Raw genomic sequence first — 27,538 nt, forward strand, 5'->3', positions numbered from 1 at the left:
CTTCAGAATCTTACCCTTGAATGGCAACTACCTTATTTATATGCATTTGCAAGTTGTAAAAGGGATCCTACTTATAATCCCACTTTCAATTATCCTCTCCTCCTGCAAAAAGCTAGTTGGCACAAATTTCTGATGGTAAAACAGAATGGGAGCCTTGCGGTGCAGCTTACCAAATGCCTGTCTCAACCAGATTGCATTGAATTGTTTGTTCTGCACAATGTCCTGCATTGTCTATGGCCGCATCCCCTTGACTCTTTGTCCATGCAAGTTGGTATAATAAAACCAGCAATGTCACCAATTCAGCCCTTCAACTATTCAGGAACATAGAAACAGAAGTAGACTATTCAGCCCCTTGATTTACTTTAAGTCAGAGCTCAGGGACACCTACAGCTTGCAAGCTTTTTGAGAGAGCCCTGACCTGCTGAGAATCTTCAACCCAACTGCAGGATCATCCTCTTCGGATTGTACTGCTGCAGGCATTAGGCTCACTGTTGAGGAGAGGTCGAGGGGCCAAGCACTTCTGGAGTCTCCTTAGAAGTTTCTGCTTGCTTTTGTATCTCACCACCTCCCTATGGGTGTCACTAAGTAGAAGGGACAACCGGAAAGAGGTCAAGATCCTTCATACCTTGCTTGATTGGGTTACTAAACACCCATGATAAGGCATATCAGACAGACACTGTTTGGCTAGACCTGGCTTCAGTTATTCAAATCTGTCTACCTGAGAACCAATCACATGGTTGTTGGCAGGTCTTTGTTATCACTAATTGTTCACTTGTCCTTGACCAATAATCTTATTGTTGCCAACTAAAGCTCCATCTGTAAACAACCCCTTGGTTCTAGTTCATCTGCAAACACTGATGTAATCCATAGTAATGAAAACAGTTTTCACAATGAATATCAAATTACTTACTTTCCCATTCAACAATCCTTAGTTTTAAAACAGTTGTTTCTCATGTCCAAAGATGTCCAAAGATAACAACAGACACATTATTCACAAGCGAGCCAGAACCAGCACTATAGTTAGAATGTTGTTGGATCAACTGCTTCTGGATAACCTGCCTGACATCTATTGTAGATAAATCACCACAAGTCACTTTTAATATGGTTACTTATTCATAAATCTCGCAGAGAATCAAGTACTGAAACAATGATTTAAACTTGACTGCATGTAATAATGAAAATAAGACACCACAAGTAAGCAAGTTAACAAGTTAACTTGGCAATTAGCTGATTAATGCTGGAACTTAGCTATGATCCCATCAACTGTGCCTGTCTCTGGAAGTGTCAAGGGTTTGATCGTTATGCAGTGTTGTTCTTCAAAGCTCTACTACAGAATTATTCTGGTGTTGGATTTTTGTACAAATTAATTTTTTTCAAGTTTGTGGTGTGACATTATTCAAGAGATTATTTCATCTCCTAAGTTGATCATACTTCTGGAGACGTCAAGTCTGAAGCTTGTCTTATTATCAGAAGCAGCTCCCCCGTTCCTTGTTGAATTGGCCTTAACTGTCTGTTTAAAAGACAGCTTTTCCTGCAAATAACCCCTTTACTTCAGGATATTACTTTTGATGGTCTTAATTGCCCATTTGTCACAAGGCAGCAGATTATCAAGCAATGTTATTTCCTTTCTCCCAGGAATCAGTTTGATTATGTTATTTCAACTCCTTCTTCCCAGGGATGGTTAATAAGCCTGTTGCTCATAATTACTAAGTAACAGCTTCTCCTTGTCCCTTTCATCTTGAGAAACAGTTTATTCCAGAAAAAATTATTGCTGATTCTTTCAGTCTATGAAGTTATCAAAGCTGTGAAGTTTACATTGTCACACACCGTTGTGCCTATCTGTTCACTTTGACCAAGTAATTAATGGCTGAGAACAGGGTAACGCCTTCTTCCTGGGATCAGCAGTCCTCTAAGTGCCGGAGACCTGGGCCATTTCTTCCACCACCAGATGGGGAGATGTGTCAGTGATGTGCCCATTGTATTGTTTACCCGAGGCTAATTTAGAAAGGGTACATATCCAGGTGAAATTTTGAGTAGAACATGCAGGTGAACTCCTTCCTGGTGCATTTTCGGGGAGTTCACGGGCTTCCTCCTCAAGGGAATTAGTTGGAGAAGATGAACAAAAGCTTGTAGAGATTAGGAATGAGTTAGCTGGTGGTAATGGGAGAGTAGCACAGCACATTGAAACTCACTGGTTGGTTGTTTATTGATGTCATCTCATCTGCACGTGAATGGATGAACTCTCCTTCTTCAAATCCAAAATGTTCTCCTTGTTCGAATTGAGGACCCTGATATCTGCCAGTCCTCCACCAGTCCTCGATCTCATGATCTTGGTATAGGCCAACTTTTCATGCAGTGAGACAAAGCGAGGGATTGTGATGGAAGTGGATGAAAAAGCACATGGTGGTGATGCAGGACAGGTACTTGGTACCTGGGACTTTGATGTTGTGGCCACTTTGGAGACATGGATAGAGCAGGGACAGGAATGGTTGTGGCAGGTTCCGGAGTTTAGATGTCTCAGTAAGAACAGAGAAGATGGTAAAAGAGGGGGAGGTGTGGCATTGTTAGTCAAGGATGGTATTACAGTGGCAGAAAGGACATTTAAGGACTCATCTATTGAGGTAGTATGGGCTAATGTTAGAAACAGGAAAAGAGAGAGAGTTTTCTATAGGCCTCCGAATAGTTCCAAAGATTTAGAGGAAAGGATAGCAAAGATGATTCTGGATAAGAGTGAGTGTAACAGAGTAGTTGTTTCGGGGTCTTTAACTTTCCAAATTTGACTGGGAAAACTATATTTCGAGTACTTTAGATGGGTCAGTTTTTGTCCATTGAGTGCAGGATGGTTTCCTGACACAGTATGTCAACAAGCCAACAAGGGCGAGACCACATTGAATTTGATACTGGATAATGAATCTGGCCTGGTGTTAGATTTGGAGGTAGGTGAGCACTTTGGTGATAGTGATCATAATTTGGTTATATTTACTTTCGTGATGGAAAGGGATAGGTATATAACACAGGGTAAGAGTTATTGCTGGGAGAAAGGTAATGTGATTTGGCAAGAATTAGGATGCATAGGATGGGGAAGGAAACGGCAATGGATGGGCACAATTCAAATGTAGAGCTTATTCAAGGAACAGCTACTACATTGATAAGTGTGTACCTGTCAAGCAGAGAGGAATTAGTTGAACGAAGGAGCCATGCTTTACTAAAGAAGTTGAATCTCTTGTCAAGAGAAAGAAGAAGGCTTATGTTAGGATGAGACGTGAAGGCTCAGTTAGGGTGCTTGAGAGTTACAAGTTAGCCAGAAAAGACCTAAAGAGAGAGCTATGAGAAGTCATTGGCAGGTAGGACCAAGGAAAACCCTAAAGCTTTCTAAAGGTAAATCAGGAATAAAAGAATGACTAGAGAAAGATTAGGTTGAATCAAGGATAATAGTGGGAAGTTGTGCTGGGAGTCTGAGGAGATAGGGCAAGCGTTAAATGAATATTTTTTGTCAGTATTCGTACTGGAAAAAGACAAGGTTGTCGAGGAGAATACTGAGATACACTCTACTAGCCTAGGTGGGATTAAGGTTCACAAGGAGGAGGTCTGGAAAGTGTGAAAATAGTTAAGTCCCCTGGGCCAGATAGGATTTATTCTAGGATGACCTGGGAAGCCAGGGAGGAGATTGCAGAGCATTCGGCTTTGATCTTTATGTCATTATTGTCTGCAGGAATATTGCCAGAAGACTGGAGGATAGCAAATCTTGTCCCCTTGTTCATGAAAGGGAGTACAGACAACCCTGGTAATTATAGACCAGTAAACCTTACTTCGGTTACAGGTAAAGTGTTGGAAAAGGTTATAAGAGATAGGAATTATAATCATGTAGAAAGAAATAAGTTGATTAGGGTTAGTCAGTACGGGTTTTGTGAAGAGTAGGTCGTGTCTCTCAAACCTTATTGAGTTCTTTGAGCGTAAAGAAGTTGATATGGTGTATATGGATTTCAGAAAGGCATTTGGTAAGATTCCCCATGGTAGGCTAATGCACAAAATACGGACGCATGGGATTGAGGGTGATTTAGTGGTTTGGATCAGAGATTGGCTAGCTGAAAGAAGACAGAGGGTGGTGGTTGATGGGAAATGTTCATCCTGGAGTTCAGTTACTAGTGGTGTACTGCAAGGGTAAGATTTGAGGCCACTACTGTTTGTTATTTTTATCAATGGCCTAGATGAGGGTGTAGAAGGATGGGTTAGTAAATTTGCAGATGACACGAAGGTCGGTGGAGTTGTGGATAGTGCTGAAGGATGTTGTAGGTTACAGAGGGACATACATAAATTGCAGAGCTGGGCTGAGAGGTGGCAAATGGAGTTTAATGTGGAAAAGTGTGAGATGATTCATTTTTTAAAGAGCAACAGGAATAAAAAGAGTACTGACCTAATGGTAAGATTCTTGGTAGTGTGGATGAGCAGAGAGGTCTCGGTGTCCATGTACATAGATCCCTGAAAGTTGCCACCCAGATTGATGGGGTTGTTAAGAAGGCATACAGCGGGTTAGCTTTTGTTGGTAGAGGGATTGAGTTTCAGAGCCACGAGGCCATGCTGAAGCTGTACAAAACTCTGGTGAGGCTGCATTTGGAGTATTGCGTACCATTCTGGTCATCGCATTATAGGAAGGATGTGGAAGCTTTGGAAAGGATTCAGAGGGGATTTACTTGGATGTTGCCTGGTATGGAAGGAAGGACTTATGAGGAAAGGCTGAGGGACTTGAGGCTATTTTCGTTAGAGAGAAGAAGGTTGAGAGGTGACTTAGATGAGACATGTAAGATATTAAGAGGGTTAGATATGGTGGACAGTGAGCCTTTTTCCACAGATGGTGATGGCTAGCATGAGGGGACATAGCTTTAAATTGAGGCTTGATAGATATAGGACAGATGTCAGAGGTAGTTTCTTTACTCAGAGAGTAGTGGGAGGTGGAACGCACTGCCTGCAACAATAGTAGATTTACCAACTCTAAAGGCATTTAAATAGTCATTGTATAGACATATGGATGAAAATGGAATAGTGTAGAATAGATAGGCTTCAGATTGGCTCCACAGGTCAGTGCAACATTGAGGGCTGAAAGGCTTTTACTATGCTGTAATGTTCTATGTTCTATGTAGTGAGGTGCTGCTGGTGAGTAAGTAGGCCAAGCAGAGGGCAATAAAGGTTAGCCATTTTGGAGGATAAGGTGAGTGAAAGTCCTTACTGGGAAATAATGTATGCAGAACTGAGGACATTAATCCATGGGCACAGGTGAGATGTGATCATCTTGGCTGCATAATTATTGAAGTGAAAAGCAGAAGGTTACATGAGAACATTTAATGTGGGACTGGGCACCATGAAATTTATATGTCACCACAGTTCACCTGTAAATATCTCTTTCTATTAATATATTAATATTTATATTTAACATCAGCATGGCTTTAGTCACAAACTTACACATCACAGTCTTCCAAATCACAACTGGAGTTCCGTGTTTTTGGAAATGAGTACTAAGATCCATTGGTTCCTCAGGCTTTGCCCTGTTAAAATTAAAGCATTTAATTTCCTTTCTATAATCTTTGTTAGTTTTGGGCAAGAGATTAGCAGTCATGAGGAAGGGAGTGATAGATCTGGGCCTTAGAGTAGGGAGATTGGAGACATGGCTGTTGTGATGAAAGGGAAAACAGACCACACTTTGCAGAGGCCAAAGGCACTCCTGCCTCTTTACCAAGATTTCCAGTAGGGAATTGGAGACCCTGCACATGCTGCACACGTTCAACTCTGCCCCAGTTACCTCAATTTTGACCAACATGCTGCCGACCCCCTTCACTCGCACCAATCGGGCTGATCTGTTAAGATCCCATGGTTTCTCTTGCTCCCAGGCTTCCAAAAATATCAGCAGTGGCTTCAGTTCTTAGTGGCTGCCAGTACTCCAGAGACTGGCAGCTCTATGAGATAGGACTTCATCATGGAGAGTCATGATAGTCTTGTTGTAAAACAAAAGGCCAGTTAGCCAAAAAAAATTTTAAAGTGGGCTGAGCGAGCCAAATGGAGGCAAGCCTGCCTCAACATTTAAGGTGGGATGCAAGGAATTTGCCCACAGTGAATAATTCAGCCTCTAACAGCACAATAGGAACACCTTCATCACACAGACTGCAGTAGTTCAAGAATGATCAACATTACCATGTGAAGGGCAATCTGTGAGGTTTATAAATGCGAGCCTTGGTGGCAAGACCCAGATCCCAAAAAGAGAGTAAAAGACAAGGTTAAAGGAATGGAATCTAATGAGATGTTTTCAAAAAATCTGAAAGTTTTGAGAAGGTAGAAATATAAAATTATTTCCAGGAGTTAGTAATTGATAGGGCTGGATAATATATTAAGAACAAAATGGTAAGAAAACATTCACACAGAGGAATATTAGAACAATGCTTCATCACAAGTGGCGTTCCAACTAGAGACTGTAAGTAGGCAACTATTCATAAAGGGAGAGTACAATCAGAAATGTGAAGAAAGGTAGAGAAATTGGATTAAAGAAGATAGCTAGCAGAGACAAAACTTCTCAAGTAGTCTTTTGTATTGAAACTTCTTTGATTTTGTAAAATAAAACTAAACTATATTGAAATAAAACTAAAATGAAGAGATATTAAGGTGGAGTGTAAATCCTTTCCATTGGGTTTACAATACATATGTATTCACAACAGTCTTCAGCTATTTCTGACCATTTAGGCTTTGGCTTATAATGAAAGACAGACCAAAATATAATTAATGATAATTTTATATTACTTCTGCTATTCTTACCGTTCTTCAGTGCTGGAGCATGAAATATTATAAAACTCTAAAAATGGTATCATCTCATCAGGTGCAAGCCACTCATTTGCCAGCACAATAGGGACAAATTCTTCATCCATTTTTATCAACATCTGAAAATGCAAAATGAAACTAAGTTATACAGTAGGAATTATTGGTCTAGTGTAATAAAATTTAGCTGAAAACATGTCCAATGTGTTCATGATTTGTGCTTTCTTCATTCTTTCATAAAGTATTTAGAAGATGGTTAAAGGTACAAATCAAAGCATTGATCTGATTCTTTCAATTTACAGATCAGAATAGTCAACTTAAATGATGTGGAGGTACCGGTGTTGTACTGGGGTCGACAACGTCAGAAGTCTTCACCTAATGAAGGGACAATACTTTGAAAGCTTTTGATTTCACATAAACCTGTTGGTCTATGACCTGGTGTCATCTGACTTCTGACCTTAATTTAAATGGTGGGCCTGATCTGTCGCTTTGATATTTGGTGTGGGCCACATTAAAAAAAAAAGCTGTTCCTTTACTTTATGCTATTTTTGCCAATAAATGGGGGTGAGGATCTATTTCTATTGTGCACCACACCTATGTTACCACTACCATAGTACTCTAAGCATCCCCAGGGGCCACCTGAAATAAGTAGTGGGTCATTTTAAATGATTTTAGTTCATTCTATAAAATGTGTAAGAAACTAGATGGCACATGCAGTATATCAGTCCCTCTTACTTTGTAGTGGTACTGGAGGTTATTACAGAAGTGACAGAAAAACATTTCCATTGATCCCCTCTATACAGAATGGCAATGAACAAGGAGCTCCTCCTTTGGGTGGAAAAGCTCTTCTGGGTGTACTCTCCTCTCTTGCATCTTCTCCATGTACTTGCAGCTTGTAATGTTCCCCGAGCGCACTGAGAATTGTCAGGCACTGATTTGCACCTGGATAGAGTATCTCAATTCCTTCACTGTCACTGGGTCGACATATTAGTAAAGTTAGGACATGTGGGATTCAGGATGGGCTTGCCAATTGGATACATAATTGGCTTAATGGTAGGAGACAGAAAGCAATGGGGGAAGGTTGTTTTTCAGTCTGTGACCAGCAGTGTTCCAAAGGGATCGGTTCTGTTACCTTTTTTTGTTATTTTTATAAGTTATTTGGATAAGAATATAGATGGCATGGTTATTAAGTTTGCAGACGACACCAAAATTAGTGTCATAGTCAACAGTGAAGAAGGTTTCATAATATTAAAAGAGGATCTTGAACAAATGGGTCAATGGGCTGAAAAGTAGCAGATGGAGTTCAATCTGGATAAATGTGAGGTTTTGCATTTTGGTTCAACAAACCTTGTAGGGCTTAACAATTAATTCTAGGGCCTTGGGTAGTGTTGTAGAACAGAGGGACCTAAGGGTGCAGGTACATAATTCTTTGAAGTGTGCATCACATATAGGCAGAGTTGTTAAAAAGGCATTTGGCATGCTTGCCTTCATTGCTCAGGCATTTGAGTATTGGAGTTGGAAAGTCAAATTGGTGAGGCCTTGTTCTGGAATACTGAGTCCAATTCTGGTTGCCCAGTTGTAGGAGAGACATTATTAAGTTGGAGAGGGTTCAGAAGAGATTTAACAGGATGTTGCTGGATAAGGAAGGTTTGAGTTATAAAGAAAGGCTGGATAGGCTCAGACATTTTTCACTGAAGCATAGGAGTTTGAGAGGCTACCTGATAGAAGTTTATAAATTAATTAGAGGGATAGATAGAGTTAATGGAAGTAGTCTTTTCCCCAGGATGGGAAATTTCAAGACTAGTGGGCACATTTTTAATGTGAGAGGAGAGTAATTTGAAAAAAGACAAGAGAGGCAAATGTTTTACATAGATGGTGATTCGTATGTAGAATAAACTTCCTGAGGAAGTGGTGGATATGGGTAGAGTTTCAACATTTAAAAGATATTTGGATAGCTACATGAATAGAAAAGGTTTAGAGGGATATGGGTCAGATGCAGGCAGGTGGGACTATTTTAGTTTGTGGTTATATTCGGCATGGACTGATTGGACCGAAGGATATGTTTCTGTGACGGTGTGACTCTATAACAGCAATTTTGGGTTTATTTGCATCAAATGCACTCCAGTGGTTCAAGAAGGCAGCTCACCACCACCTTCTCAATACAGGTGTGCAATAAATGCTAATCAAGCCAATGACACATACATTCCATTCCAAGCTATACAAGTTATTTTTAGGTCATTAAATTTGTGTTTTACAATGATCCTGATAATAAGGCTAGGCAAAAATGTACAAAAAAAGTAGAATTTGCTGGAGAAGCTCAGTTAACATTTTGAGTTGAGTGCTCCTTCTTCAGATCTGGTTAACTCTGTTTCCTCTCCACAGATTCTGCCAGATGTTCTGAATTTTTCCAGCAATTTCTGTTTTTGTTTCAGATTTCCAGTATCTGCAGTTCTTTGTTTTATTTTAGTATAAAAGAAAGTTAATCTTACTTCCCGAATCTCTTTAACTGTGGGTACAGGTTTATCAATGTATCCCTGAAATTTGAACCAGGAGATGACAACTTGTAAACAACGGTATAGTGCACCCCATTTTTTGTCTTTTTCATTGTCCTGCAAGCAATGATGAAAGGTATATGATCCATGCACTAGAGAAACCTATTCCAAAGTAAATGAAACACATTATATAAGTTTAAAAGGTCATATAATTGATTTAAAAAACAAACTTTTCCCCACCCTGTAGTCTACTTATATAACCATGCTTATAATGAAAAATAATTCTGTAATGTAGTTATTTTGCTTCCATAAGCAGTAAATAGTCATGTAATTTTAGATGTATTTACTGTAAAGGGTTAATATGTAAATAGTTAGTTTACGTAATCAGTGATATAAGAGACCACATGACATTAGAATCTTGAGGACACTTCGGTAGTGAGATATAGACTGCTACATGAAAAGAAAGCAAGAGAAACTGCCTCCAACAATGCCTTTGCTGTGTTTTCCAAACTTAGTGGGAGCACCATCGAACAAATACTAGTATTTCTCTATCAGCCAGTTCTGCAGGTAATCCTCCTGTAAAATCAACTGCGATGGACTGGACGTTGTCTCTGGATAGGAAAAAGAGTCTCCCCTGCTATGTCCTATTTATTCAACTCTCAAATGGCCAGCGTTCCAGGGGAGGGCAAAAATACACCACAAATATGCTTGAATCATGGCAGCATTGACATTCATGATTGAGAGGAATTTGCTACCAATTATTCAAAATAGCAACAATTAGTCAATCATGAGACATTATATTTTGAGTCCAAATATCTTACTGATAAGGCAGAGCCATGGCAGAGAAGGAAAGAAAGGGAAGGAATTGCTTCTCTCTGAAACCCAACACCTCATGGGGTGTCCTGTCTCATGGTCAGTCAACTCACCTCCAGAATGTCTCTGCATGAGTTCTTCAGGTTAGGGTAGTTGGCCTAACTGTCTTCAGTTGCTTCATCAATGACTTCCCTTCCATCTTAAGGACAGAAGTGGGAACGTTCACTGAAACCTTTATAACGTTGTGCAATATTTTACTCAGTAGTCCAAGTAATAAGACATCAAAATCAGTTCACATTGAGTTTGAGCATGAAGAAACAATAAAGGTGGAGATAGCAGAGAAAGAGAAGGAGTGAACAGAAAACAAAAGAAAGAGAGAAATGGAATTGAAACAAATAGAAATGGAAATTAGAAGGCAGGAACTAGAAATTAAAGGGATAGTGTGAACCAAAAATAATTTGAGCTTAAAATGACAGTTGAAAAAGAAGATAACAGCAGTGAAAGTAGGTTAAATTGAAAAATTCTAAATATAAATCCCAGTAAAGAAATGTTTAAGTTTGTACAGGCACTATCAAAATTTAAGGAAAAGGGTGTGGAAGCATTTTTATGTTGTTTGAAAAAATTGCAAACTGTAGTTTGATTGCTCATGAAAAGTAAATTGAATGGAGGAGCAAGGATACTTATGCTTTATTATAAGAGGAGGTTCCTACGGAATATGATGCTGTGAAGCAGACTATTTTGGGTGCTTTTGATTTAGTTGCAGAGGCATTCAGGTAGAGCTTCTGAAATTCACGGAAACAGTCAAGACAAACCTGCATTTGAAATGGGTTAAGCAAAGTAATTTTGACAGATGGATACAATCATTGGGAAGTGAAGCCACACTGTCAGAGACATTATTCTCTTGAAAGAATTTAAAAATGTACTACCTCTTATAATCATAAACCACATTGAAGGTAAAAGGATTGCAACTGCTGCCCGGGCATCAGTAATGGCAGATGATTATGAGCTAATACATGAAACTAGGCCTATCTTTCATCACTCTCATAAATTTGACAAAAATTGAGGCTGGGAGTGTGCAAGAGAAATAAATATCCAAAGTAAAGAAAGAACAGCTTGAAATGACCAAAGATTCCCTCCTCAGATCAGAAAGGAAGGTACTGAGAGTGATGGTGAAAATCAAAGGTCTCAGTATTTTCCATTGTAATTAAATGGGACCCTATTCAGGATGCTGGAAGTAGCAAGGGAAGCCATAGGACCTATATATGTTCATAAGACTGAGCCTGAAAAAGGAACTTAAAAAACAAGACCACTCATTAAACTGTAGTTTTAACTGGAGGTAAACATTAATGTTAGTGCTGGAGAGTTGAATAGGTAGATGAAGATATAAATGATTTTAGCCAAAAGGGAAGATAACCTATTTTTCTTCAAATGTTGCAGCCAAACCTGTTAAGATATTAAAGGATACAGGATCTGTTTAAACTCCTTTATGAGAAAAATATATGGTTTTCCATCAAGACAATAAAATGAAAGCAGAAGTGTTAATAAATGGGATAAGTATATCCCAGTTTCCATTGTTCAACTATGACTTGTCTGGAGTAGTGGTAGTTAGAGTTATTAAGAAATTGCTTGTTGATTTAATCTCAGGAAATGATTTGGTTCGAGTAAAAATTGTAGCACCTCACAAAAAGTCTGAAAGAGGATAAAGAGACAAAACAGTTATAGAAATGAGTTCCGAGTAGTTTTTCATTGCGTGCAGCGACAGAGCAACAGCTAAACAAACTATTAACAGAGATCAAAGTAATACAACAAGCAGAAGTTAGAGTATCTGAATCCTTATTTAAAGAAGGGATAATTCAAAGAAGTATTTGGCTTGTCTTCATTATTTGAGTTAAAGTCACACAACACTGGGTTATTGTCCAACAGGTTTATTTGGAAGCACTAGCTTTCGGAGCGTCACTCCTTCGTCAGGTGGTTGTGGAGAATAAGATCGTAATCACAGAATTTATAGGCAAAGGAGTCCAGTGTCATGGAAATATGATACATTAAACAATTTCAGATTAAATCTTTCATCTTTTAGAATGGGATATGCTGGTTTCTGTTCTTTGATATGTAGATCCTAGAACTTTTAGAACTGTCCATTCTCAAGATATGACTTGGAGGTGCCAATGTTGGACTGGGTTGGACAAAGTTAAAAATCACAGAACATCAGGTTATAGTGCAACAGATGTATTGCCCAAACTTGTTGGAGTATAACCTTGTTTTGTGTGATTTTTAACATTCTCAAGCTTTTCTAACAATAGGTGTGACGTCTGTCTGTGTCCCAATGTTGCATCAGGCTGACAAGCTCTCTGCATAGTTTTACAGAGTTGTAAATACATTCATACAGTTTTGATCAAAATAAAATTTAATTCTGCAAAAACTAAAATTCATCCCATAAACTTATATGTGTGCACATGAAGGAGCGGCAGAGTAAGTGTGCGTGTGTGGGTGTGAGTACGTGTGAAAGAGTGTGTCTGTGATTATGGTTGTGTGTGAGCTTGGTTAAGTGTGTGTGTGAGTGTGATAAGGTATGTGTCTGTGAGAGGGGATGTGTGGGTGTAAGTGTGGGGGGTGTGTGTGCATATGAGAGAGAGCTTGTGTATGAGAGAGGGTCTACACGGGTGTATGAGCATGTAAGGGTGTGTGTGTGTGTTGTGCAGTGGGGTCAGCTGTAGTGTGACATGAACCCAAAGTCCCAGTTGAGGCCATTCTTCCCAGGGGTACCAAACTTTGCTAACAACCTCTGCTCAGCCACTTTATGTTGTTGCTTGTCCTGAAGTCTGCCTTGGAGGATGGTCACCCAAAGGTCCGAGGCCGAATGTCCTGGACTGCTGATGTGTTTCCCGGCTGGGGATGGCCTCAACTAGGACTTGAATTCATATCACACTACAGCTGACACACACACACACACACACACACACACACACACGTAGACCCTCTCACATATGCACACACATACACGCTCTGCACTCACACCCACACACGCACCCTCTCACAGATACATACCCCATGACACTCACACACACACACACACACACACTTAATCAAACTTTACACACAAACATATACACAAGCACTCACACCCACATCCACATACTCACATGCCCACTCATTCTGTCACTCCTACGTGTGCACACATATAAATTTATGGGGTGAATTTGTTTTTGCAAAATTACATTTTATTTTGCTCAAAAACTGCATGAATCCATGTAAAACTCTATCAAACTATGCAGAGGGCTTGTCAGTCTGACTCAACATTGGGACACCTAGACTTTATACCCATTGTTAGAAAAGCTGAGCTATCCTGAGAATGTAATTTGAAAGAAGTTCCTGGATTTATATATCAAAGAACTGAAACCATCATATCCCATTCTAAAAGATGAAAGATTTAATCTGAAATTGTTTAATGTATCATATCTCCATGACACTGGACTCCTTTGGCTATAAATTCTGTGATCATGATCTTATTCTTCACAACCACCTGATGAAGGAGTGGCGCTCCGAAAGCTGGTGTTGTATGATTTGTAACTTTGTCCACCCCAGTCCAACACCGGCACATCCTATTCATTATTTTGAGATGCAGATAGCAGAGTCAGAGTTAAATAAGTTAATTAAGAAAACTCATGATGAAGTTGATGAAATTCTAGGATGCTATTAGATTAGAAACATGAGAGTTTTGGTGAGCAAGTGGAGACACCCTCACAAACCTACAGATGGGTAATGGATAGCTATTCGTCAGATAATGGTATTGCCCAAATATCATGAGCAGATATTGTGAGTAGCACATAACATTCCTATGGCAGAACATGTAGAAAGAAGAGAAACATAAGCATCAATAAACAGGATTTTTACATGACCAAAACATTATGAGGATGTAGTGCAGTAGTGCAGTACTGCAGAAGGTGTCAGGTAGCTGGGAACCCTCAACATGTGATCAAACCAGCATCTTTATTAATCGTCCCAGTTTTTGAAGGTATTCACTCAAGTGTTAGACTGCCTATCACCCAAAAATAAACACAGTAAATCTTTACATTATAAATGACAGACCGATTTCCAGAAGTTATTTCTTTCAGGACAATTACAGCTGAGATAGTATAAAAACGTTAACTTTGATTTTTGCACATTATGGACTACCAATTCAAATTTAATCTGGCCATGGTATGGTGATAATGTCACTTGGCTAGCAATTCAGAATCCCAGGCAAATGTTCTGGAGACCATGAGTTTGAATCCCATGGTGAAATTTGAATTCAGTAGAAAGTTGATTGTTGACCACTGTTGATGTTTGTTTAAAAAAGACACAATCAGATTTACTAATTTCCTTTAGAAAAGGAAATCTGCTGCACTTACCTGAGCTCACCTACATGTGACACCAGACCCACAGTTATATGGTTGACTCTTAATTACCCTTGGACTATCAGGAACTGGTAATAAATAGCCAGCAATGTCCACATCCCAGGAATTAATTAAAAAGAAAATTATTGTAAAGAGCAGATGGAACCACTGATGCTGCTTTCATTTCTGTGGAGAAGGAGGAGGCAGCTTTGAAAAAAAAATTACAATTTTTGACTGAAAGTTTGAGGAGAATAGAAGACCTCTTCTACTTCCTCTGAGGCAGAGAAGACACACGCCAAGCGAGTTTGGTGAAACTACCGCAAACATTATCTGTGTGAACCAAAGATGTAGATAGAGACTTGGTAAGGTAGGAATGCTGTAAATAATGTGTAGTCATAAAGTTGAAGGGGCGTAGATGCAGTATAAAAGGTTAATGCTAAGTATGTAAATGTCAATCAACAATGTAGGGTATCATATTGCATCCCTGGGTGGAGATGGTTCAGTATTTGGCCTCAAGCTAAGATTAACCTTTAACTAGTTTAAATAGCTTCCAGCAGTCACTATTCATCCTGATCAAGGACACAACTAATTTAACATCCACTACAATGATTACAGAATGTGTACCTTATAATCATCAGGATTGAGAGCAGGAATATACCTATGTACATTTCTCAAGTATTTGGTTTCCATCTCAGCACTTGGAAAGACATAAACCATAGGACGACGAAAGTAGGGTTTATTGTCTAAGCCAAGTTCAGTCTGCAATTCCTATACAGTTTTAAAAAAAGTGAAAATTTAATCATAAGATCATTAGGTCATCATTTAAAGAATATTATTTTACAAACTGTTATAATCTAAAAATACTGCCAACTATCTATAAGGCAATAGCTTGGTTAACCTTATCATAGCATACCTAATAACTGAATGCAGATGCATATCAGGTAATTGCTAGAGCATAGGTCACAAGAATGTCCAACTCCAATTATGGAACTGCGTAACAAATTCCTGTCGAGAACATGTAGATTGCAGTTGCACACCATCCTATTGCTTCATGAGAATGGTATTCATCAAAGGGTTTGGTCATTTGCAATGGCTGAAGTCCAAGCTAAACAAATGGATTGGATATTACAAAGAATAGTTGTTGGACTTGAAACATTAACTCTGTTTCCCCATCTACAGGTGCTGTCAGATATGTTGAGTTTTTCCAGCACTTTCTGTTTTTATTATAGATGGAAGGCTGACTTCCATTGTTCTGATCCAAAATTCAACATTTTGATATTCCAGTCCAAAACAATGCAATAAAGACATTTTCTTAATGTTTGGCAAAAAAAGGTTCCCATACAGATTCAATTTTCTTAAAAGGACACATCTGACTGGATTTGTTGCTCTGAAGAGAACTACAAAGATTGGCAAACCGCTTTGTGAAGAAGTTTTACTTTATTTCAGATTTTTAATCTGAGAATATAATGCACTGATCCAGGGGATATATTGTTTCAACAGCTACCCCATTCAACTCTTTAAAAATGTGATGTCACAGATTAAGGATATGATGTAGGTCATTTAGAACTGAGATGAGGAGGAATGTTTTCACCCAGTCAATGATGAGTTTGTAGAATTCTCTGTCACAGAAAGAGGTTGAAGCCAAAATACTGAATGTTTTCAAGGACGAGTTAGAAATAGTTCACACAGTATTGAGAGATACCCACCACTTTTATGCAATCTGCCTTTATAATCCATCCTCATAAGCCTTGGAAAGATTCAGATAGCTGAAATAGTTAATCATCAACAATATTTTGGACCTCTCCAGCTTTGACAACAACTATAATAGAACTACAGAGCACTGGCTCTATTCCATCTTTCAACAACAAACTCTCCTCTTCTCTCCAAGCAGTTTAATTTCCCACAACTGATGGCAGAGAAAGAAAGATGATGATAGCAGTTGTAGAATTAACATCTGATGCAAGTACAGTAAGGACTGTGGTTCTTTCTCAAAATGCTTTGAGGTTTCTTATTAAGACATAGGAGCAGCCTTATTGAATTCTTTGAGGAAGTGACAAAACACATTGATGAAGGTAGAGCAGTGGACGTGCTCTACATGGATTTTAGCAAGGCATTCGCTGAGTTTCCCATGATAGGCTCATTTGGAGGCGTAGGATACAAAGAAATTTGGCTGTCTGGATATAGAATTGTCTGGCCCATAGAAGACAGAGGGTGGTAGTAGATGGAAAGTATTCAGCCTGAAGCTCAGTCATGTTCCGCAGGGTTCTGTTCTGGGACCTCTGCTCTTTGTGATTTTTATAAATAACTTGGATGAGGAAATGGAAGGGTGGATTAGTAAGTATGCTGATGACACAAAGTTTGGTGGAGCAATGGATCGTGTGAAGGGCTGTTGTAGGTTGTAACAGGACATTGACAGGATGCAGAACTGGACTGAGAAGTGGCATGTGGAGTTCAACCTGGAAAAGTGTGAAGTGATTCATTTTGGAAGGTCGAATTTGAATGCAAAATACAGGGTTGAAAGCAGGATTCTTGGCAGTATTGAGGAACAGAAGGATATAGGGGTCCTTGTTCATAGATCACTCAAAGTTGCCACCCAAGTTGAAAGGGTTGTTAAGCAGATGTATTGTATGTTATCTCTCATTAACAGGGGGATTGAGTTTAAGAACTGCGAGGTTATGCTGCAGCTCTATAGAGCCCTGGTTAGACTCACACTTGAAATATTGTGTTCAGTTCCGATCACCTCATTATAGGAAGGATGTGGAAGCTTTAGAGATGGTGCAGAGGAGATTTACCAGGATGCTGCCTAGACTGGAGGGTATTTCTTATGAAAAAAGGTTGAGAGAGCTAGGCCTTTTCTCATTGGAATGAAGAAGGATTAGAGGTGACTTGATAAACAAATTGATGGGATGCATAGATAGAATGGACAATCAGAGACTTTTCCCCAGGGCAGAAATGGCGACCACAAGGGGGCATAATTTTAAGATGATTGGAGGAAAGTTTAGGGGAGATGTCAGAGGTTGATTCTTTACACAGAGAGTGATGGTGTGTAGAATGCACTGCCAGTGGTGATAGTAGAGACAGATACATTAGGGACATTTAAGCAAGTCTTGGACTACATGGATGATCGTAAAATGAAGGGAAGTTAGTTTGTACCCTCTCCAAAGCTTTCATATCCTTCCTTTATTGTGGCAATCATCATTGCACACAATACTGCAAATGTGGCCTAACTAAAGCTGCAACATGATACTATGATACTCAATGAAGGCAAGTATACTCTACACCTTCTTTACCATTTTATCTACTTGTATTGCCACTTTCAGGGAGAATGGACTTGCACCCAAATATCCCTCTGTATATCAATACTCTCAAGGATCCTGTCAGTAACTGTATACTTTGCTCTTGTATTTGACCTCCCAAAATGTGTCTCCTCTCACCTGTCTAGATTAAACTGCACCTGCTATTTCTCCACCTAATGTTCCAATTGATCTGTGTCCTGCTACATCCTGCTGTCTCCTTTAACAATCTTGCTCACTATCCAGAACTCCACCAATGTTTGGGATGTCTACAAAATCAGATCACCTACTTTCTCATTCAAATGATTTATTTATTTACAAATAACAGAAGTCCCAGCACTGATCCTGGTAAACACTGTAGGTCACAAAGCTCCAGTCTGAAAAGCATCCCTCCAAAACTTCCACTACTTTCTATGACCAAGCCAATTTTGTTTTCAACTTATCAACTTGCTGTGGATCCTATGTGACTTAATTTCAGGACCAGCCTACCATGAGGAACATTGTCAACTACTTTAGTAAAATCCATAGAGACAACTTCCACTACCCTAACTTTATCAATCATCTTCTACACATGCTCAAAATGGTCAATAAAATTTGTGAGACAAGATCTTCCCTGAACAAAGCCATACTGATATACCTATGTCAACTTTAATCTATTCTTCAAAGATCCCTGATTAATGCATTTGTATCTTATAGGTTATCACATTTCTCACAAGTCGATTTTGCATACTCAAGCAGAAAAAAAACCACTTCACTGCGTCCACTCCAGTTGTGGTTTCAGTCGTTTTCCATTTCCAGGCTGCATTTACAATTCATATGAGAATAATTGGCACCACAGGTCACATTTAGCAGAGGGACACGTGGCTCAGCCTGATAATTAAAAGAGTCCTCTGAACCTCCATGTTCCTTTCCTCCTTGCACTCCCGGCCAAACAATTAGTAGCAAACTTCTACATGTTCCCACACAACTCTTTTATTTACAAACTTTATCTCACAATTTTACCCAAGTCCAAGCCCTACAGCTTAACCATTCCAGCCATCGTGCTGTTCTATCCCTGCATCGAAACCAGAGGGGCAGTGAACGATGATGTCACGCATTCCCACAGCAACCTATATCGTCGAATGCAGTGTTGTCTTCCCCTGCCATGCACATATTGAGTTGCTCCTCTCCACAATTACTGTCTCCACTGCCTACGCATATACTGTCCCCAGTGCCCAGAATGGACTTCCCCAACTTCCTTACTACAACAGCAGTCTGATTTGACAGTTGGCATGGATTTGTAAAAGGGAAATCATGTTCAACAATTCTGGACCTTTTCGAGGATGTAACAAGCAGTTACTGTGGCCCCTTTCTAGACTGTAGTGATACCGATTCCCTGATCTTAACTATCCCAAGTGGCTGACTGATCATGTACAAGTACCTGGACTGATATTGAGTGATGCCTTTCTTCATACTGTGCCAGGACCCCCTGACTGATTTCTGTCTCCATTGATCTGGCTGAGGACTACTTCCTTGAGACTTTGAGACATGTTTGAATTACATGCAGTTTAAATACAGTGCTGCATTAGCTGCTGGCACATGCCTCGTGTGAGATTGACTTAGAACAGTACCTGGTTAGAGACAAAAAAAACTGCAGACACTGGAATCCAAAATAGACAGACAGGAGACTAGAAGAATACAGAAAGCCAGGCAGCACAGGAAGTGGAGAAGTCACTATTTCGGATGTAACCCTTCTTTAGGACTTGGGATGCATGTAGAGTGAGCTGCAGATAAAGGGAGTGGCGGGAACAGAATGGTGAATTGGGGATATATGAAGACAGGTTGAGGTTACAACCTGGTTGGTCAGTGGAAGGAATGAATCCGGTTGTGGCAGGGAGGAGTGGAAGGGATGGGGAGGGGCTGGAACGGAGTTGGGGTTTGGGAAGGGAGGTAATTTGAAATTGGAGAACACAATGTTGAGTCCTCCAGGCTGTAGGCTGCCCAGGTGGAAGATGAGGTGTTGTTCCTCCAATTTGTGGTGTGATTCATTGTGGCAATGGAGGAGGCCAAGAATGGTCATGTTGGAAAGGGGTGGTTAGGGGAATTGAAATGAGTGGTGGCTGGGAGTTCTGTTCAGCTACTGCGGGCCCAGCTGCAATGCTCGGCGAACCGTTCCCTAAGTTTATGTTCGGTCTCCCCGATGTAGAGAAGACCACATCGAGAGCACCCGATGCAGTAAACTAAGTTTGAAGAGTGGCAGGTGAACCTCTGGAAGGACTTTTTGTAGCCCTGAATGGAGGTGAGGGGGTTGTTGTATTGGCATGTTTTGCATCTTTTCTGGTTGCAGGGGAAGGTACCTGGGGGTTTGAGGGGTTTGGTGGGGAGGGTGGCGCAAACCAAGGACTGTCGAAGGTAACTGTCCTTGCGGAAGGCAGAGAGGGGTGGGGAAGGGGAGATATTCTTGGTGGTGGGGTCTAGTCATGCAGTTATTGATGTAACGGTAGAAGAGTTGGGGCAAAGTCTCTGTGTAGTTACTGACAAGGGAGCCCAACTACTCTGGCCGACCCAACGTCTCGGCATGCTCCTGCCCCACTGAATCCATCTCACTGTACCTCGACAATAGTCTCAAGATGGACGTTTACTACAAACTCACAGACTCCCATAACTACCTGGGCTACACCTCCTCCCACCCAGTATCCTGCAAGAACTCCATCCCATTTTCCCAATTCCTTCACCTACAGCGCATCTGCTCGGATAAGGAGACATTCCACTCATGAGCATCCCAGATGTCCACCTATTTCAAACTACATGCTTTTCCTCCCTCTGGTCATCCAGACAGCCCTCCGCCGCACGTCCTCCATTCCCCGTTCCACTTCTCTAAACCCCCACACCCAATGCAATAAAGACAGTGTCCCCCTTGTCCTCACCTACTATCCCACCAGTCTCCCCATCCAATGCATCATCCTTACACATTTCCACCAACTCCAGCTAGGCCCCACCACCAAGAACATCTTCCCCTCCCTACCGACTCTCTCCCCGCTGACCTCCCATACCTACCCCCCACCCCAAACCCCCAGATACCTTCCCCTGCAACTTGAAAAGATGCAAAACCTTCTGATTCACCACTCCCTTCACCTCCATCCATGGCCCCAAACTGTCCTTCCAGGTGAGATAGAGGTTCACCTGCCTCTCTTCCAACCTAGTTTATTGCATCAGGTGCTCCCGATGTGGCCTTCTCTACATTGAGGAGACCAAACCTAAACTTAAGGAACAGTTCACCGAGCATCACAGCTGGACCTCTAAGGGGCCAAGCGGACCTCCCAGCCACTGCTCATCTTAATTCCCTTTCCCACTCCCTTTCTGACATGACCATCCTTGGTCTCATCCATTGTCACAACACTGCAAATTGGAGGAACAACACCTCATCTTCCACCTGGACAGCCTACAGCTTGGAGGACTCAACATTGTGTTCTCCAATTTCAAATTACCTCCCTTCCCAAACCCCAACTCCGTTCCAGCCCCTCCCCATCCCTTCCACTCCTCCCTGCCACCAACCGGATTCATTCCTCCCATTGACCAACCAGGTTGTAACCTCAACCTGTCTTCACCTATCCCCACTTCACCATCTTGCCCCTGCCACCCCCTTTAACTGCTGCTCACTCTACACTCACCCCTAGTCCTGAAGAAGGGTTACATCCACAATGGTGACTTCTCCACTTCCTGATGCTGCCTGGCTTTCTCTGCTCTTCCAGCTTCCTGCCTGTCTACTTTAGAACAGTACTTGACAGTCTAGTTCCTTGATTGATCATGACTGATGACAATAATGAGCTGCCTAATCTATGTTTCCACTAAACAAGGACAGGATTACTCTGAAACCTTACATTCTGGTTGAGGCAGCAGAGTGCAGAAAAGGCAAAGGTATGTGCTAGTCTCTGAGCAGAACACATGTTACGTGGTGGAAAGTCTACAGTGTTCTTATAGCAAAAATGAATCTGCAATTATCTTTCGAGGCCATTTCCAATAAACATACATTACTTTGATTGTTCTCTCCATTTGTAAAGAAGAAACCTGTTAATCAAAGTTTAGAGTTCAATTCTCACCTCCAGCTCTTAGTTGCAACCCAAAAATGAGAAAAATGAATGAAAAAATAGTGATGGTCTCAGTAGTACCTTATGCTGCATAGGCAATTTCCAGTAAAAACAATAACATGGCAAGAAATTTTGGTGCTATTGGACCATGATGAAAATTCAGAGAATTAGATCTCCTACAAAGAGAGATTCTATTACTGTTTGTAGTGAACAAAATTGAAGCAGATATAGTTGTCTCTGCACTCCTGAGTATTATTGTGGGAGCGGTGGGAAAATCTAACCCCCTGAGGAGTCTGGTACAGCAAGAGAAGCCAGATTCTGAAACTTATGATGTAATAGTTGCAGTCCTGAAGAACTGTGAAAGACTCAAATTCAACCAGGACAGCCCAGCACAATGGCTTATGAAATACCTTGTAACCTGTTCATAATATGTGAAGTATAGGAGAGACAAGATTAAAAGGATTTTCACTGTTTCCAGGAATCTGATTAAGTATTGATTAGATATGATGTTACATGTAGTTAGTGTGGGTACCATGGCATTTATTTTGGAGGACAGTGTCATGTAAAATCACATTTTCCATTAATAATAAACTGAGGCACATTTTGGAAGGTTTGAAAAGACAGGCTGTGAAAATCTTTTCTATTTGACAAAATAATTTGCTAATTCAAGCATTTAGTAATTCATGGCGAGATTGTGTAAATGGAAAAAGAGACCTGGACTCCACTCATACTTTTCGTTGCTGTTCCAGGTTTGCATCACTGATTCCAGCAGGGTATATTACTGTTGTAAGAGTAGTTTTCTCTGGCAATTCAAAATGGAATGCCTGTGGTATTGGGACAGTCTTTCCATTTGTATATCGTTGAATGCAGTTGTCCATCGCAGATAGTTGTTCAGTAACTGCTTCCACAAACTGATCCTGTACCCTGTCAAAAACATCATTTACAGTTACTGTTAAAGGCATATGTTTTTAAAGAAACATAATTATATATGTAATATATTTGAAAAGAAACCTGTTACAACTCAGAGACAAAACTGTGTACAGGATGACCCCTACAGGAAGTAGTATTACTTCATAATTAATGGTGAATCATTTAAAATAAATATCTCTACGTTAATTAGGCATACTTTTTTTGCTATATTTTCTTTCATTTGTCTATCAAATTTATAGAATTCAAATTTCACAATTCAAGCCCCTTAATACCAGATGCAGAAACATCATTGAAACTGGAAGTTGGTTGAAAGGTCCACACAGTTTGATTGAACTCATGACGGCAGTTTTCTTCCCTAAAGGACGTTAGTGAATTTGATGAGTTTTTCCCAACAATTGAAAATGGTTTCATAGTCATGTTAGACTCATAATTCTGAATTTTTATTCAATTCAAATTTCAACATCTGCTGTGGCAGGATTCAACCTGGATGTCCAGACATTACTTGGAACTCTGAATTAATAGTCAGCAATATACAGTACCACCAAGACATCATCTCCCCCTTGATGAGTGGCTTGGAGAGGTACTTGCAGGTAGTGGTGTTCTCATGTATCTGCTTTAAATGGAAGCGGTCATGAATTTGGAAGGTGCAGCCGTGGGAACCTTGGTGAATGTCTACTGATCATCTTGTAGATGATGCACTCTTCTGTTGATTGTCAGTGGTGGAAGGAATGGATGTTATGTTGATTCCAAACAAGGCTGCAATGTCCTGGATTGTGTCAAGTTTGTTGAATGACGTTGAAGCTGCACTCATCCAGGAAAGTGGATACTATTCCATCACACTCTTAACTTATGCCTTGTAAATGATGTTCAGGCTTTAGATAGTCAGAAGATGAATGACTTGCAACAAAAGCAGAAATTGCTGGTGAAACTCAGCAGGTCTGGCAGCATCTCTGGGAAGTAAACAGAGTTAACGTTTCAAGTCCAGTGACTCTTCGTCAGACCTCATGATGGTTCTGATGAAGAGTCACCAGATGAAGAATGAGTGACGCACTTGCTAACCTCTGACCTGCTCTTGTAGCCACTGTATTTATATACAAGTCCACTTGAGTTTCTGGTCAATGGTAGCCCCCAGGATGTTGATAGTGGCGGATTCGGTGATGGTAACAACATTTAATATGAAGGTCATTATATTGTCTTTTATTGGAAATGGTCTTGCTTGGTAATTTTGTGGTACAAATGTTACTTGGCATTTGTCAGCCCATGCCTGGATATTGTCCAGATCTTGTTGCAGTTGTACATGGACTGCTTCAGAGTCTGAGGAATCATGAATGATGCTGGACTTTATGCAATCATTGGCGAACATCCTCACCTCTGAACTCAAAATGGAGAGTTGATATTGATGAAGCAGCTGAAGATGCTTGGGCTTAGGACTTGTACTTCATTTGCCAAATCTATGCCCACTCAAACAGTCTATATCCCTTTGTTGGCTTTTATGTCCTCTTCACAACTCACTTTCATACCTATCTTTAGCTGCCATACTGTATCTATATGGTGAGTCCAGTTGAGTTTCTGATCAATAGTAACCCCAAGGGTGTTGATAATCGTGGATTCAGTGATGGTAATGCCATTGAATATCAAGATGGTTAGATTGTTTCTTATTGGAGATGGATATTGCCTGGCCTTTGTGTGGCATGATTTTTACTTGCTACTTGGCAGCCTAAGGCTGGATATTATCCAGATTTTGTTTCATTTGAACTTGGAATTCTTCAGTATTTGAGGAGTTGCAAATAGGGCTAAACATAGTGCAATCATTGGCGAACATCTCCACTTCTGAGAGGGTCATTGATGAAGCAGCTGAAAATGGCTGGGCCAAGGACACTATCCTGAGGAACTCCTGCAGCGATGTCCTGGAGCTGGGATGATTGTACTTCAATGACCCCAACCATTTTTCTATGTGCCAGGTATGACTGCAACCAGCAGAGAGTTTGCCTCCTGATTCCTCTTGATGTCACACTCAGTCAAATATGGCCTTGATGTCAAGGGTTGTCATGCATGCCTCACCTCTGGATTCCAGCACTTCTGTCCTTGTTTGAATTAAGACTGTACTGAGGTCAGGAGCTGTGTGGTCCTAGAGAAACCCAAACTTAGTGTCAGTGAGTAGGTTGTTGCTAAGCAGGTGCTGCTTGATAGCATCGTTGGTGATACCTTCCATTGCTTTACTGATGATCAAGAGCAGTCTAAATGTTATTGCAAATGCTTCAGGCTTACCTTTTGCACTGATGTGCTGAACTCTTCCATCATTGAGGATGGAGATATTTGTGGAGCTTTCTCCTCTCAGAAATTGTTTAATTGTGCACCATCCTTCATAACTCAGTGTGGCAGGACTGTAGAGCGTAGATCTGATCCATGTGTTGAGTGATTGCTCACTCTGTCTACTACTTGCTGCTTATGGTGTTTGGCATACAAGTAGTCCTAGGAGAAAGTGAAGACTGCAGGTCCTGGAGATCAGAGTCGAGGGTGTAGTGTTGGAAAAGCACAGCAGATCAGGCAACATCTGATGAGCAGGAGAATTGACTTTTCGGGCATAAGCCTTTCATCAGGAATGAGGCTTGTGGGTCAGGGCTGAGAGATACATGGGAGGGGGGTAGGGTTGGGGGAGGCAGCTGGGAAATGATAGGTGGATGAAGGTGAGGGAGAAGGTGATAGGTCATTGGGTGCACTGATGGACTGGTCGGGAGGGTGGTGCCGAGTTGGAGACTTGAGACTAGGATCATGTTGGGGAAGGGGAAATGAGGAAGTTGTTGAAATCCACATTTATCCCGTGTGGTTGCAGGGTTTCAAGGCGGAATATGAGGCATTCCTCCTCCAGGTGTCGGGTGGGAATGGTTTGGCGGTGGAGGAGGCCTAGGAACCTGCATGTCCTTGATGGAGTGGGAGGGGGATTTGAAGTGTTCAGCCACGGACCACACGGGGTGCAATGGATGGAGTAGATGACATTGGTCTCCTCTACAATTCTGCCTTGGATCCCTGCAAACACACGGGATAAATGTGGATTTCAATAGCTCCTTCATTTCATCTCCACTCACATTAACCCAATCCCAAGCTTCCAATCTGGCACCGCCTTCTGGACCCATCCATCACTGCCCCCTCTGACCTATCACCTTCGCCCTCACCTTCATCCACCTCTTCCTGATGAAGGGCTTATGCCCGAAACAACGATTCTCTTCGGATGCTTTTCTAGCACCACACTCACGACACAAGTAGTCCTGTTGGTAGATTCACCAGGTTGACATCTCATTTTTAAGTATGCTTGTTGTTGCTCATGGCCATCTGAACTCTCCACTGAACAAAGGTTGATCTCCTGGCTTGGTGGTACTAATTGAGTGGGGCATATGGCAGTCAACAATGTTATAGATTCGTCGGAGTATGATTCTGCTATGTTGATAGGCCACAGTACGTTGTAGATGCCCAGTCTTGAGTTGCTAGATCTGTTCAGCGTCTATCCCATTTAGCATGGTAATAATGCCACATAACACACAAAGGGTGGTGTTATTAATATGAAGGTGGGACTTTAGATTGTGACAATCTGAACTTTAGAACTTGAATAACTTCATGGATTGAAAATAAGCGATAACTTTCTGGAATAAATTATTTCACGAGATGAAATGGATAAGGAGAAAATGTTATAAAAAATTAAGAGCAACATGCTAGTTAACCAACTCCAGGAAGAAGGAGTCAAAACAACATAAGCAAGCTGTTCCTGGAACAAAGGAAGTAACACTGCTTGATAACCTGCTGCCTCATGACAAATGGACAATCAATAGTGTCTGCAGAAAGATTGTACTGAAGTAAAGGGGTTAATTACAAGATAGGCTGTTTCAAGCAGACAGCTAATGCTGAATGTAACAAGGAACAGGGAAACTCCTTCTGATAAGAAGGCAAGCTAGATCTGCCATATTCTGTTGTCTGCCATTTTCAAGATCAGGAGTATCGATTCATCAGCTGAGGTAGGGTGGTATGTAGTAATTAGTAGGAGATCAGCAGACAGCATTTGTTTAAAGTGAAGATAAGTGGTTTTTAGGAGATCTAAGAAAATATAATGGCACCCGGAGGGTGGTTGAGACATGAAACATGCTGACTGAGAGGCTGGTGGAGGTAGGTACTCTCATAGTACTTATAGCAGGTTATGGGTCAAGTGCAGATTAATGGGAATAGTGCAGTTTGGTGGTTGCTAACCATGATGAAAATGATAGGCCTGTTTCTAGCTGTAAGACTCTATTAGCATGACTTTATATCTTTAGCATTACCTAAGTTTCTAGATAAAAAGACTAGTGATAATACCACTAGGCCATTCATTTCCTTTCAGTTCCAAACATTTCCTTTGAAGAATGCACAAAGACAGAGGTTAAAAAGCCAGTTTAATCTCCAGTGGAGTTGGCTAGTAAGACCGAATACTCCCATTTGTTCCTTTCTGAGTTGAAGCATCAGTGTGCCATGAAGTTTCCAGTTGAGAAACTATTCCCTATGATTCAGGAAAAAACTCTCTCACTGTGAGAGTGCTGAAAACTAGTTTAAAAAAAAGAATCAAGACAAATGAACTTCCATTAGCCTATCAAACCAAGAATTTTGAAAATTATCTGTTCAATTTCCAATGTCAGCGTTACCTACTCGGCCCAATAATAACCATAATGTCTTATTTGCTGTTAATGAATAATTCTGAGACTGATCTGTATAATCTTTTATTTACCTTTAGTTCTGGACTCACCTTTTAT

General features: G+C 40.7%; 1 protein-coding gene across 1 annotated transcript in view; it reads right to left on the minus strand.

The window, feature by feature from the left end:
* LOC140492249 (ufm1-specific protease 2-like) overlaps positions 1–27,538 on the minus strand; it is a 65,900-nt gene that overhangs the window by 18,593 nt on the left and 19,769 nt on the right. The window contains exons 8-11 of the mRNA XM_072591177.1: positions 22,568–22,760; positions 15,101–15,244; positions 9,288–9,452; positions 6,799–6,920 (exon numbers count right to left, since the gene is read on the minus strand). Coding sequence (XP_072447278.1) covers positions 6,799–6,920; positions 9,288–9,452; positions 15,101–15,244; positions 22,568–22,760 — 624 coding nt within the window. The remainder of the gene's footprint in view (positions 1–6,798; positions 6,921–9,287; positions 9,453–15,100; positions 15,245–22,567; positions 22,761–27,538) is intronic.

This window comes from Chiloscyllium punctatum, chromosome 2 (genome assembly GCF_047496795.1).
Source record: "Chiloscyllium punctatum isolate Juve2018m chromosome 2, sChiPun1.3, whole genome shotgun sequence".
Lineage (NCBI taxonomy): Eukaryota > Metazoa > Chordata > Chondrichthyes > Orectolobiformes > Hemiscylliidae > Chiloscyllium > Chiloscyllium punctatum.